Source organism: Ceratotherium simum, chromosome 25, assembly GCF_057802395.1.
Source record: "Ceratotherium simum simum isolate JZ-2026a chromosome 25, ASM5780239v1, whole genome shotgun sequence".
NCBI classification, from domain to species: Eukaryota; Metazoa; Chordata; class Mammalia; order Perissodactyla; family Rhinocerotidae; genus Ceratotherium; species Ceratotherium simum.
Genome location: NC_141924.1, coordinates 44,166,529 through 44,180,048, shown reverse-complemented (window position 1 = coordinate 44,180,048; position 13,520 = coordinate 44,166,529). Strand labels below are relative to the sequence as shown.

The following is a 13,520-nucleotide window of genomic DNA, read 5'->3' as shown; positions in this document are numbered from 1 at the left end:
TTTTTTCCTGATAGCCATTATATTCAAAGCCTAGAACCACGCCCAATACATAGTAGCCCCTCAAAAATGAATACATGAATAAAAAAATGAAATAAATTCCTAACAAATTGCAGGATCCTGTTAAAATGGCAAGTATGGGAGAAAAATTCAATAGGAGAAAAGTTTGATAGGAGAAAGATGTAGAGCAAAGTGTGGAGCAAGGGCCACTACAGAAGTGAAGGGGACATTCAACAGAGGACTCTGGGTGCCCAAAAGGCAGCATGAAGGAATGATGTTCCTTTTAAAAAACTTTAAATGGGCATAGCAGAGTGCAAAAATAGAGTTAATTACTGTATATAATTTTGCCTATTGTAGGCTTTTGTGCCTTCTATATGAGAGGCATTCTAGAAATATTTGTTGACATGACATTTTTGGCAGTGGCCATCAGAGATTTTTAAGTACTGTGGGATTTGGAGAGGAAGCTTGCATTTTCTTAAATTAAAAAGCCAAACTAAGTTTCCTAAGTTGATTATCTTATTCAAAATGCCAGGAAAGCAAGTAAATGCTTTTAATTCTATAATATTATTTTTTTTCTATTCTAGATAATAAAGAACGTGATAAACTTAAAAGTATGTATCAAAATATTTCAGTATTGATTCAATTACTTCCTCCCCTTGAAACTACATGGAGCTCTTAACTGTTGTGTTTTCCTGACAGAATATCCCAATTGGAAGCCACATGGGAAAGCACCTAAGTGGATAGCATATAAACCATTGTACCTAGTTCCTGTTCTTCTGAGAATGTTTTAATTGTTATTTACATACAAGAGAAATTCAAAAGACGTGACAATAAAGGAACTAATGGCTGGATGTAACTCACATACGTTTAATTATTAAGACTTCTAAACTCTTGTCTATTGTCTAAATTTAACGTCTTTTTTTAATTGAGGTAAGATTGCTTTATAACAATATGTAAATTTCAAGTGTACATCATTATATTTCAACTTCTGTATAGATTACATCGTGTTCACCACCAAAATTCTAGTTGCCATCTGTCACCGCATGAATGTGCCCCTTTACCCCCTTTGCCCTCTCCCCATCCCTGTTTCCCTCTGGTAACCACAAATCTATTCTCTGTATCTACGTGTTTGTTTGTTTGCTTATCTTCCACACACACGTGAAATCATATGGTATTTGACTTTCTCCATCTGACTTATTTCACTTAGCATAATACCGTCAAGGTCCATCCATGTTGTTGCAAGTGACAAGATTTCATCTTCTTTACGGCTAAGTAGTATTCCATTGTGTGTATACATACATACATACATACATACATATATATATATATATATATATATATATATATATATACTATATCTTCTTTATCATTGATATTGATGGGCACTTAGGTTGTTTCGAAGTCTTGGCTATTGTGAATAATGCTGCAATGAACATAGGGGTGCAAATATCTTTTCAAATTGGTGTTTTTGTGTACTTTGGCTAAATACCCAGAAGTGGAGTAGCTGGATCATATGGTAGTTCTATTAATTTTTTGAGGAATCTCCATTGTGGCTGCACCAATTGACATTCCCACCAGCAGTATGTGAGAGTTCTCTTTTCTCCACATCCTCTCCAATGCTTATTTCTTGTCTTTTTAATTATAGCCATTCTGACGGCTCTGAGGTGATATCTCACTCTAGTTTTGATTTACATTTCCCTAATAATTAGTGATGTTAAACATCTTTTCATGTGCCTGTTGACCATCTGTATATCTTCTTTGGAAAAATGTTTGTTCAGATCCTTTGCCCACTTTTTAATTGGGTTGTTTGGGTTTTTGTTGTTGAGTTGTATGTGTTCTTTATATATTTTGGATATTAACTCCTTATCAGATATGTGATTTGCAAATATCTTCTTCCAATTGTTAGGTTGTCTTCTCGCTTTGTTGATGGTTTCCTTTGCCATGCAGAAGCTTTTTAGTTTGATGTAGTCCCATTTGTTTATATTATTGTTTGTTTTCCTTGCCTGATGAGACATATTCAAAAAGATACTGCTAAGACTGATGTTAAAAAGCATACTGCCTATATTTTCTTCTAGGAGTTTTATGGTTTCAGGTCTTACGTTCAAGTCTTTAAGCCATTTTGAGTTAATTTTTGTATATGGTGTGAGATAGTGGTCTACTTTTATTCTTTTGCATGTAGCTGTCCAGTTTTCCGAACACTATTTACTGAAGAGACTTTCCTTTCTCCATTATATGTTCTTGGCTCCCATGTAGAAAATTAATTGTCCATAGATGTGTGAATTTATTTCTGGGCTCTCGATTCTGTTCTATTGATCTGTGTGTCTGTTTTTCTGCCAGTACCATGCTGTTTTGATTACTATAGCTTTATAGTATATTTTGAAATCAGGGAGTGTGATACCTCCAGCTTTGTTCTTTTTTCTCAGGATTGCTTTGGCTATTTGGGATCTTTTGTTGTTCTATATAAATTTTAGGATTCTTTGTTCTATTTCCAGGAAAAATGTCATTGGGATTCTGATAGGGATTGCATTGAATCTATGGATTGTTTTAGGTAACATGGACATTTAACTATGTTAATTCTTTCAATCCATGAGCACAAAATATCTTTCCATTTCTTTGTATTTTCTTTGATTTTTTTTCAATAATGTCTTATAATGTTTAGTGTACACCTCTTTCACCTCCTTTGTTAAATTTATTCATAGATATTTTATTCTTTTTGTTGCAGTTGTAAATGGGATTGTATTCTTAATTGCTCCTTCTGCTAGTTCATTGTTAGTGTATAGAAATGCAACTGATTTTTGTATGTTGATTTTGTACCCTGCGACTTTACCGTATTTATTAATTATTTCTAATAGGTTTTTGGTGAATTCTTAGGGTTTTCTATATATAAAATCATATCATCCACAAATAGTGACCATTTTACTTCTGACCTTCCAATCTGGATAACTTTTATTTCTTTTTCTTGCCTAATTGCTCTGGCTAGAACTTCCAATGCTATGTTAAACAAGAGTGGTGAGAGTGGGCATCCTTGTCTTGATCCTGTTCTTAGAGGGATGGCTTTCAGTTTTTCGCCATTGAGAATGATGTTAGCTATGGGTTTGTCACATATGGCCTTCAGTATGTTGAGGTACTTTCCTTCTATATCCATTTTATTGAGAGTTTTTATCATAAATGGATGTGGTATCTTGTCGAGTGCTGTCTCTGCATCTATTGAGATGCTCAGGTGATTTTTTATTGTGCATTTTGTTAATCTGGTGTATCACATTGATTGATTTGCAGATGTTGAACCATCCCTGCATCCCTGGAATAAATCCCACTTGATCATGGTGTGTGATCATTTTAATGTATTATTGTATTCAATTTGCTAATATTTTGTTGAGGATTTTTGCATCTATGTTTATCAGCGATATTGGCCTGTAATTTTTTTACCAATACCTGGTTTTGGTATTGGGGTAATGTTGATCTAGTAAAATGAGTTAGGAAGTGTCATATTCTTTTCAGTTTTTTGGAAGAGTTTGAAAAGGAAAGCTGTGAAATCTTCTTTGAATATCTGGTAGAATTCATCAGAGAAGACATCTGTTCCTGGACTTTTGTTTTGGGGGAGGTTTTTGATTACTGTTTCAATCTCTTTACTTGTGATTGGTCTATTCAGATTCTCTATTTCTTTTTGATTCAGTTTTGGGAGGTTGTATGATTCTAAGAATTTATCCATTTTCTTATAGGTTATCCAATTTGTTGGCAGATAGCTTTTCCTAGTATTCTCTTATAATCCTTTGTATTTCTCTGATATCTATTGTAATTTCTCCTCTTTCATTTCTGATTTTATTTGAGCCTTCTTTTTTTCTTAGTGAGCAGCTAAGGCCTTGTCAATTTTGTTTATCTTTTAAAAGAACCGGTGGGGCCGGCCCAGTGGCATAGTGGTTAAGTTTGCACAGTCTGCTTCGGCGGCCTGTGGTTTGCAAATTTAGAGCCCAGGCATGGACCTACACACTGCTCATCAAGCCATGCTGTGACAGCATCCAACATACAAAACAAAATATAGGAAGACTGGCACAGATGTTAGCCCAGGGCCAATTTTCCTCAAGCCAAAAAAAGAGGAAGATTGGCAACAGATGTTAGCTCAGGGCCAATCTTCCTCACCAAAAAAAAAAAAAAAAGAACCAGCTGTTAGTTTCATTGGTCTATTCTATTGTCTTTTTAGTCTGTATTTCTTTTATTTCTGCTCCGATTTTTATTATTTCCTTCTTTCTACTGACTTTGAGTTTTGTTTGTTCTTCTTTTTCTAGTTCCTTTAGGTGTAGTGTTAGATTATTTATTTGAGATTTTTTTTTGTTTCTTGAGGTGAAGCCTGTATTGCTATAAACTTCCCTCTCTGTACCGCTTTTGCTGCATCCCATAAGTTTTGGTATGTTGTGTTTTCATTTTCATTTGTCTCCAGGTATTTTTTATTTCTCCTCTGATTTCTTCATTGATCCAATAGTTGTTCAGTAGCATGTTGTTTAGTCTCCACATATATGTGACTTTTCCAGCTTTCTTCTTGTAGTTGATTTCTAGTTTCATACCATTGTGATTGGAAAAGATGTTTGATATGATTTCAATCTGCTTAAATTTACTGAGATTTGTTTCATTTCCCAATATATGGTCTGTCTTTGAGAATGTTCCATGTGCACTTGAGAAGAATGTGTATTCTGCTACTTTTGGATGGGATGTTCTATATATATCTATTAACTCCATCTGGTCTAGTATTTCACTTAAGGCCCATGTTTCCTTCTTGACTCTCTACATAGATGATCTATCCTTTGATGTCAGTGGGGTATTAAAGTCCCCTACTATTATTGTGTTGCTGTTAATTTCTCCCTTTAGGTCTGTTAATAGTTGCTTTATATACTTTGGTTCTCCTATATTAGGTGTATATATATTAATAAATGTTATCCCTTCTTGATGGATTGTACTCTTTATTATTATTATAAAGTCCACCTTTGTCTCTATCTTTGTCTGATATAAGTATAGCTACACCTGCTTTCTTTTGGTTGCCGTTTACTTGGAGTATCACGTTCCATCCTTTGCCTTGAGCCCATGTTGGTCTTTAGAGCTGAGATGAGTCTCCTGGAGGCACCATATTGTTGGGTCTTGTTTTTCTATCCATCCAGCCAATCTGTGTCTTTTGATTGGTGAATTCAATCCATTTACATTTAGAGTGATTATTGATATATGAGGACCTAATATTGCCATTTTATCTTTTGTTTTCTGGTTGCTCTATATTTCCATTGTTTCTGTCTACCATTTTAGTTTGGTAGTTTTCTGTGATGTGTTTTTCAGTTTCCTCTTTTTTTATGTTTCTTGACTCTGCTCTGAAATTTTGTTTTGTGATTACTGTGAGGTTTGCATAAAACAACTACTAAATGAGATACTCCTTTTCTGCTGATAGCATCTTATCTTCTCTTGCCTGTGCAGATTCTGTCCTTTTCCTTTTCCCTATGTTTTTGTTGTCACAAATTATCTCTTTTTGTATTGTCAGTTTGTTACCAAATTGAAGTGGTTATAGTTATTTTTAATGCTTTCTTTCCCTTTGACCTTTTTGTTATAATTTTTTACTAACCTATTCTGATACATAGTTGCAATTTTCTAATTCTATCTATCACCTTGCTCTAAGCTTTGTATACTTTTGCCTTTTCATGTCAGATAGGAGAGCTGTTTTCAAGATTTGTTGTTAGGCAGTTCTAGTGGCAATGAACCCCCTCAGCTTTTGTTTGTCTGGAAAAGCCTTTATTTCTCCTTCATATTTGAAAGATAACTTTCCTGGATAGAGTATTCTTTACTGACAGTTTTTATCTTTTAATATGTTGAATATACCATTCCACTCTCTCCTGTCCTGTAGAGTTTCTGTTAAGAAATATGCTGATGGCCTAGTGGAGGTTCCTTTGTGGGTTATTGTTTTTTCCTCTCTGGCTGCCCTTAATCTTCTCTCTCTGTCATTGACTTTTGATAGTTTTAATAAAATATGCCTTGGAGAAGGTTTTTTTGTGTTGAGATAATTAGGTGTCCTATTAGCCTCGTATACTTATATATCCAGTTTCCTTCCCAGGTTTAGAAAGTTTTCAGCTATTATTTCTTTAAATAAGCTTTCTGCTCCCTTCTCCCCCTCTTTTCCTTCTGGGATACCCACGATCCTTATGTTGCTTTTCCTGATTGAGTTGGATATTTCTCGTAGCATTTCTCTATTTTTAAAAAATCTTAGTTCTCTTGCTTCTTCCACCTAGATTCTAGATTTCTATCTTCGAGCTCACTAATTCTCTCTTCCAAATAGTCTGCTCTATTTCCAATGCTTTCTACTTTCTTCTTCATCTCATTTATTGAGTTCTTCAGCTCCAGAATTTCTGTTTGGTTCTTCTTTAGAGTTTCAATCTCTGTTGAAGTACTCCTTCTGTTCATTAATTTTATTCCTGAGTTCATTGAACTGCCTTTCTGAGTTTTCTTGTATCTCATTGAGTTTCTTCATGACAGCTATTTTAAATTCTCTATCAGTTAGACTGCAGTATTCTGTGACTTCAAGTTTGGTCTCTGGATATTTGTCATTTTCTTTCGTGATACCGTGTTACCATAGTTTTTCATGGTGCTCGATGAAGTTTCTCTCTGCCGGCACATCTGTAGTAGCCAACACCTTTCTTATTTAGGTAAAGCTTTGTTTACTTTGATTCTGAGTTACTTCTGGTTGTATTTGAGAGCCTGCACTTTCCACCCTCCATTGCCTCTGCCAAAGGTGTGCTCAGTGCCCTTGTGCTACTTGTGCCCCTGAGGTTACTGATGCCTTGTTGCTTCGGTGTCATGGTAGTCACAGGCATCGCCACCAGGGTCACTGGGCTGGCGAGCCCATCTGCTGCTTCTGGAATCACCTGGGTTGCGGGTTCCCCCACTGTGGTGGGGGGAGGCAGAGAGTGGGGTGGGAGCCAGGGTCATGGGCACCTCTACTTCATCCTGGTTTGTTGGGTCTGCAGGTGCTGCTCCCATGGGTGAGGGGGCTGAAGTTGCAGGCACTGCTTCAGCCTGGGGGGACCAGGGTCATGGGCTCTTCTGTCACTCTTACCAAGCTCTTCGTGGCCTCTGGTTCTGCTGCCATGTGTGCCACCTGTGCTGCTGTTCCTGGGTTTTCGTGGGGAACTGGCACTAACGCTGCTGGGGGTCCTGGGTTCACAAGTGTCACCACTGCTGCTGAGTGGGCCAGGTCACAGGTGCCACCACCACCACCACAGGGGGAGGAGTACCTGGGTTGTGGGCTCCATTGCAATTCCTAGAACCTCCAGTCACAGGTGCTGCTGTGGTTCCTAGAGCCTCTGGTCTCCAGGAGCTCCTGGAGAGTCAGGTTGTGGGTGCCACTGTGGTTCCTGGACCCTTGATCTCAGGTGCTGGCATGGTTCCTAGAACCTCAGGTCACAAGCACCGTTGCTGCTGCCAGGGGCACCAGGGTCTTGGATGCAGTCCCCACCGTTGTGAGGGCCAGGGTCAGAGGTGTTGCCATCAGGGGAGGAGGCAGGGGCTGGGTCATGGGCAATGCCACAATTCCTGAGCCTCTGTTCATAGGTGTCGTGGCAGTTCCTGGAGCCTCTGGGAGTGTCGGCTGCCTCAGTCCCTGGGGCCCACATTCATGGGTGTCACCGAAGTTCCTGGGGCTTCTGGTCACCGGTGCCACTGCAGTTCCTGGAGCCTCCATCTTGGGAGCCACCACTGCCACTCCCTTGGTTCCACACATCCAGTCCACCCTCTTCACATGTGTAGATGCGTGGATCTCTCAGGAGTCTGTTGTGCTGTGCAGAGGACCCTTTGTTGGTCTATGGGTGTCCTACTGTCGTAAATTAGAGGGGAGAGACAAAGGGAGAAACTCAGCCTGCCATGATGCTGACGTCACTCCATTAATGTCTATTTTTAATTCAAAAGATGTATTGTAGTACAGAGGAGAGTAGCAGTAAAAAAAAAAAAATCTTTAGGTTATTTTTAGAAATTACAATTTTACATGTATCAAGAGTCCCATTCTCTAATATTCTAGATTGTCACTTTAGTTACAGTAGACTTAAAAAACTAAACATTTCAGATATTAGACATTTTCCTCATATGCCAGTAGCTTCCTTTAAGAATACTATCAACATTATTCAGAAACAAAATGTTATTAAATCTTAAGGAACATTTCAGATAGCACTAATATTATATTATGGTCATAATCAATAGTTGGAGAACTAGATGAGAACAGATTAAACTCAAAAAGAGAAATCAATTAAAATTTAAAACTTTGAAAGGTACATGTATGATCCAAAAATTAAAATCACACTCTTGTAGGAGATTTTATTTTAAAACATGCCCTGCATACAATAACAGGATGCAGATAGTACACCTTTTAAAACCCTACACAAAATTATCTGTAGTGTAGTTAACAATATCTCTACAAACCAAAGAATTGGTATATTCTGGAATTCCTTTTGTCTGAAGACAAAAAAATCCCCAGATTATTCAATTAATTCAGTTTTAAAAATCATTTATGTTGAATTGTTGACTTCTGTGAACTAAATTATCTAGATCTTTTTCTTCTCAACTAAAGCAACCACCAGCTTCCCTAGGCTATAAATATTAAAATCCATTTTTAAATGTATTTTTAACATGAGTGAGAGTTATTTTGTATATATTGCCAAATACCGAGGAATTTCCACATAGCTAGCTAATTGATGCTATTCTTAAAAAAAGTCAAGTGATTTTATATTTCAAATCTCTCATATTAGGGTTCTTCAGAGAAACAGAACAACAAGTAGAAGAGGAAGAGAGAGAGAGAGAAAGGAGAGACTTTAAGGAATTGGCTTACATGATTTTGGAGGCTAGCAAGTCCAAAATCTAGAGGGTAAGCTGGTGGGATGGAGATTCAAGTAAGAATTGCTGTTGCAGTCTTGATTCCAAAGACTGGAAAATCAGGTAGAATTTCTATGTTGCAGTCTGAAGGCAGAATTCGTTCTTCTTCAAGAAATCTAGTCTTTCCTCTTAAGGCCTTCAACTGATTAGATGTGGTCCACTCACATTATGGAGGACAGTCTGCTTCACTTAAGTTAACAGACTGTAAATGTTAATCACATCTAAAAAACACCTTTACAGAAATAATCAGACTAGTGTTTGACCAAACACTAGCCAACATAGGCTAGCCACATTGGCACACAAAATTAAGCATCACACTGCCATTTGGCATCATGTGTATGGAGTTGTCATCTTTTTAAGTAAACTATTGTGATTTAACTATTGCATTGTTACAATTTGAATTCATAATTAAGTACTCCTTAACTTGCAGTTTGAAACAAGCTAGAAGTAAATTGACATATGTATAGTATACTTTTCTATCTGTTGTATTGTTTATTATTGTGTTGTCCTTATGGATTTTTAATTAATTTTTCATTAATAATTAAAATATCCTCTGATTTTTAATGTAATTACTCCGTTACTCCTTAGACTCCTTATTTATCCAAGAGCCTACGTCTCCTTAAATCAGATTAATTGAAATTCTACAGACCACATCAAAAAATAAACTTTACAGCATTACCTTCTCTGATTTTGAAGAAATATTTGTCAAAGACTATTAAATTGGCACTGCTGTAGGAACTTGCAAGTAGTGGCAGTCCTCAGAAAATAAGGTTTCCATTTGCAGAGTTTTCTATCTACGCTGAAGCCATGAGCAGAGGCTGGGCAGGTGGAGTGCCTCTGCCTTCCTAGCGCAGTTTCCCCTCATTGGCAAGAAGAGAAAATTCTGGGCCAAGGAGACATCTTTTCTATTTCTTGTGATCATAACCACAGACGTGATAGGACATCTTGGGAGGCCTGGCGTCACTTTCCTTTTTTTTACTCTGAGCACATCTTGCTCTTAACAGAGACCACGTTTTACTCGGTTTGTAATTACTAGACAAACTGCTCTGGGCTTGGCCTTTTCAAATTCCCGAGGGCAGTCAACTCAGGATTTGCGCAGTGCATTTTTCCGGGGATCCTCTTGTCCTACTAGGCTATGTCTGAAGTTCCCAGAAATTGCCTCATCACTTGGAGGTAAAGTGATCAGACTTGTCAGTCTTATCTGGGCCAGGGTTGTCCCATTCTCAGCCCTTCGGAAGGATGGTAAAGAGATAGTTTAAACAGTAATCTCTGTGATTTTTTGATTATGTATCCCTATCACTAAAAAATATTGTACAGTGACCAACCATCCTGGTTTGCCTGGGACTGAGGGGTTTCCCAAGACATAAGAAAACTCACTAAACCCAGGGCATTCCCTAACAAATCAGAAAGCTGGTGACCCTAAGCTTCATCCAAAAGTAAATATGTACCATTTAATTACCTGTATTATGTGTACTTTTAAAATACAGCAATATATGTTTTAAAACAAAAAATTGAACCTGAAAAGGATGACATAAAAATGAATTAAAAAATAAGTGCTGGGACCGGCCCAGTGGCATAGTGGTTAAGTTCGCATGCTCTTCTTCGGCAGCCCGGGGTTCGCAGGTTTGGATCCCAGGCACGGACCCACACAGCACTCATCAAGCCATGCTGTGGTGGTGTCCCACATACAAAAATAGAGGAAGATTGGCACAGATGTTACCTCAGGGCCAATCTTCCTCACCAAAAAAAAAAAAGTGCTAAAGAGATGTTTATGCCAGAAAGATAAGAATTGAACGATTGATATTGTTTGTCTATAATTAATCTGCAATATCCTTTCAGCTATTTTTTCAAGACATATGACCAATTTCTGATGCTTGGCTTAGTTAAAACTAGGTAATATAATCTGTAATTAAATCTACCTGGGCTCACATACTGGAGCAAAAGGAACAAACAAATCCCATAATCATCAACTCCCATTTTCCCTCAGGAAAGCTACATACCACTTGCCAATGCCCCCTAGTCAAAACCCACCAGGAACTCACTCAGAGTTGCACACATTGGATTTGCTCCTTGAAGCTAGTAAGACCACACTGATTATCATAAGAATAATTCAATAAATATGTATTAAGAATACATAATGTATCTGTAAAAATGCTAAGTGTTAAAAGTTTATGTTAGTCCTTGTCCATATAGGTGAAACGAGATAGTATTTATTAACAGTATTAATTTCATAACAGTAATACCTAACACAATAATATTTACAATGTGCCAAGCACTAAGTGCTCCACATGTAATAATTTATATAATCCTCTCAATAGTTCTGTAAGGTAGATGCTATCGATTTTCATTTCTTGAACTACTAGTAGATGTAAACATATTTTCATAAACTGCATTCAGTTTTATAAATTTTTCTTGAGAGTTATTAAAATAGTCCAGGGGAATGCTGTTCTTTGGTGGGAGGATTCCTAGGAGTTACTGCATACATATAACCATACTAAATAAATATTGACCTCAAAAATACAGGAGTGGGGGCCGGCCCCATGGCTTGGTGGTTAAGTGCGCTGGCTCCGCTGATGGTGGCCCGGGTTCGGATCCCGGGCGTGCACCTACGCACCACTTCTCTGGCCATGCTGAGGCTGCGTCCCACATACAGCAGCTACAAGGATGAGCAACTATGACATACAACTATGTACTGGGGCTTTGGGGAGAAAAAGGAGGAGGATTGGCAATAGATGCTAGCTCAGGGCCTGTCTTCCTCAGCAACAAGAGGAGGATTAGCATGGATGTTAGCTCAGGGCTGATCTTCCTCACACACACACAAAAAAATACAGGAGTAATGTAAATTTAGGAGTCAAAATTTCATATAAATATTCCCAGATTTATACTTGATTTTATGGCATTGACTTTTGGATAGAGGCAAACTGTAATTTAGTTCCTGAGACCCAAACTCATCCTGGAATCTGGTTATATACAGTCCGTCTTATCTATACGTGAAAAGAACAGTTGCAGCATGAATATTCCCACTACACTGTTGTTAGCTTTTTTTTTTTGTCAACTCCTTCATTCATCTCCTGTTCCTCTCCTTTATTCATTTTTCTAATGGTGCTGTTCATTTTCTTAGAAATCGTAAATGGTTCTTAAATGTGCCTTAATGGCACATCAGTGATTTTAATCCTTTGACATTTATCTAACATATCTTTCTCAGTTGTCCTCTATTTACATTTTAATGAAGTAAAGTCCATCTTTCCACTTTTTAATGTTGGATTTTATTAGCAGCATCATTTGGCTTTCTCTTGTAACACTTCTTATGCACCATTATTGCAATTTGAATTTTTTAATTATAGAAAAAATCAATCAAGTGAGGACCGATAAAAAAGTAAAAAGAGTAAGAAAGTCAATAAATTAAAAACAACATTATCTCCCCAATAACATCTAAACAGAGAACAAAATAACACCTATCAGTATCTTTAGCCTTATTCTGTGATCATTCTCCTTATGTGTATGTAAAAAATATATTTTTAAACTTGCTGGCTTTTATCAAAATCAGAAAGATCACAGAATTAGGGTATTATTTCCTTAAAATTTCAAGCACAACGTGCAGAAACTGAAAACCTAAGGAAGTCCAAAACCATCTGAGATAAATAAGAGGCTTAAAGCTTATTTCCTAAAATTGCCCTTCTTTTCTAAGTGAAAGCAATGTCTCAGACACAACAACAGAAAAGTAAATGGGTATTCAAAAAGTACATCGCAGCAGAACTTTAGTGAAATATTAGTTTTCACATTGCTTGTAAAGAGATAGATGATTCTGTCAGTTTCCTCTAATAATTCCAATGCCTTCAAGAAACTTAATGTGCTAAATTATTTCATCACTTTCAAAATTAAGAAAGTTAAAACTTCTTCGAGGGCTTAGCTGAATAGCCCAAAATTTCAAACTCGAAAAGTCACATGCTATAAAAACTTTTGAGAAAAATATTTATCTTTTGGTATTGATGTACAACCTGTGATTTAATACATCATATGTTAAACAATGATTAAATAATCCTCAAGTTTTACACACCTCTAAAATTTTTGAAAAAATATATTTTAGAAATGTAATGCATTTAAAATATTTCTTGTATGAAGAACATGATGTGGGCCAATTCATTGACATATCTGAAAGGTTGAATATTTGCAGAACTCCCTCAGCAAAGCCAACCTCTTTCTACACAAACCAAACTAGATGTTTTCGTGTGCCCTTCCTCTGAACTCCCATGTTAGTTACCTGGGTTTGAAAACAAGCTCTACCATTTACTGGATGGGTGACTTTAGACAAATTACTTGACTTCTTCTCAGTTTTTCCATCTGTGAAATGGAGATAATAATAATAATATCTGTTTCTTAATGTTTTTATGATTTAAATGAGTTGATATTTTCCAAGCATTTAAAATAGTGTCAGATAGTTCTAGAAACAGTGGTGATGATTATACAACACTGTGAATGTTAACTGCCACTGGATTTTACACTAAAAATGGTTACAATGGTAAATTTCGCATTCTGTATATTTTACCACAATAAAAAAATCAAAAAATCAAAATAAAATAGCTCCTGACACACAGTAAGGATTTTTGAAATAAACTAAAAATAGCATTCACTACTCT

General features: G+C 36.8%; 1 protein-coding gene across 1 annotated transcript in view; it reads left to right on the top strand.

The window, feature by feature from the left end:
* GLIPR1L1 (GLIPR1 like 1) overlaps positions 1-818 on the top strand; it is a 40,081-nt gene extending 39,263 nt beyond the window's left edge. The window contains exons 5-6 of the mRNA XM_004418566.2: positions 582-608; positions 697-818. Coding sequence (XP_004418623.2) covers positions 582-608; positions 697-788 — 119 coding nt within the window. The 3' untranslated portion in view covers positions 789-818. The remainder of the gene's footprint in view (positions 1-581; positions 609-696) is intronic.
* Positions 819-13,520: the final 12,702 nt, after the last annotated feature.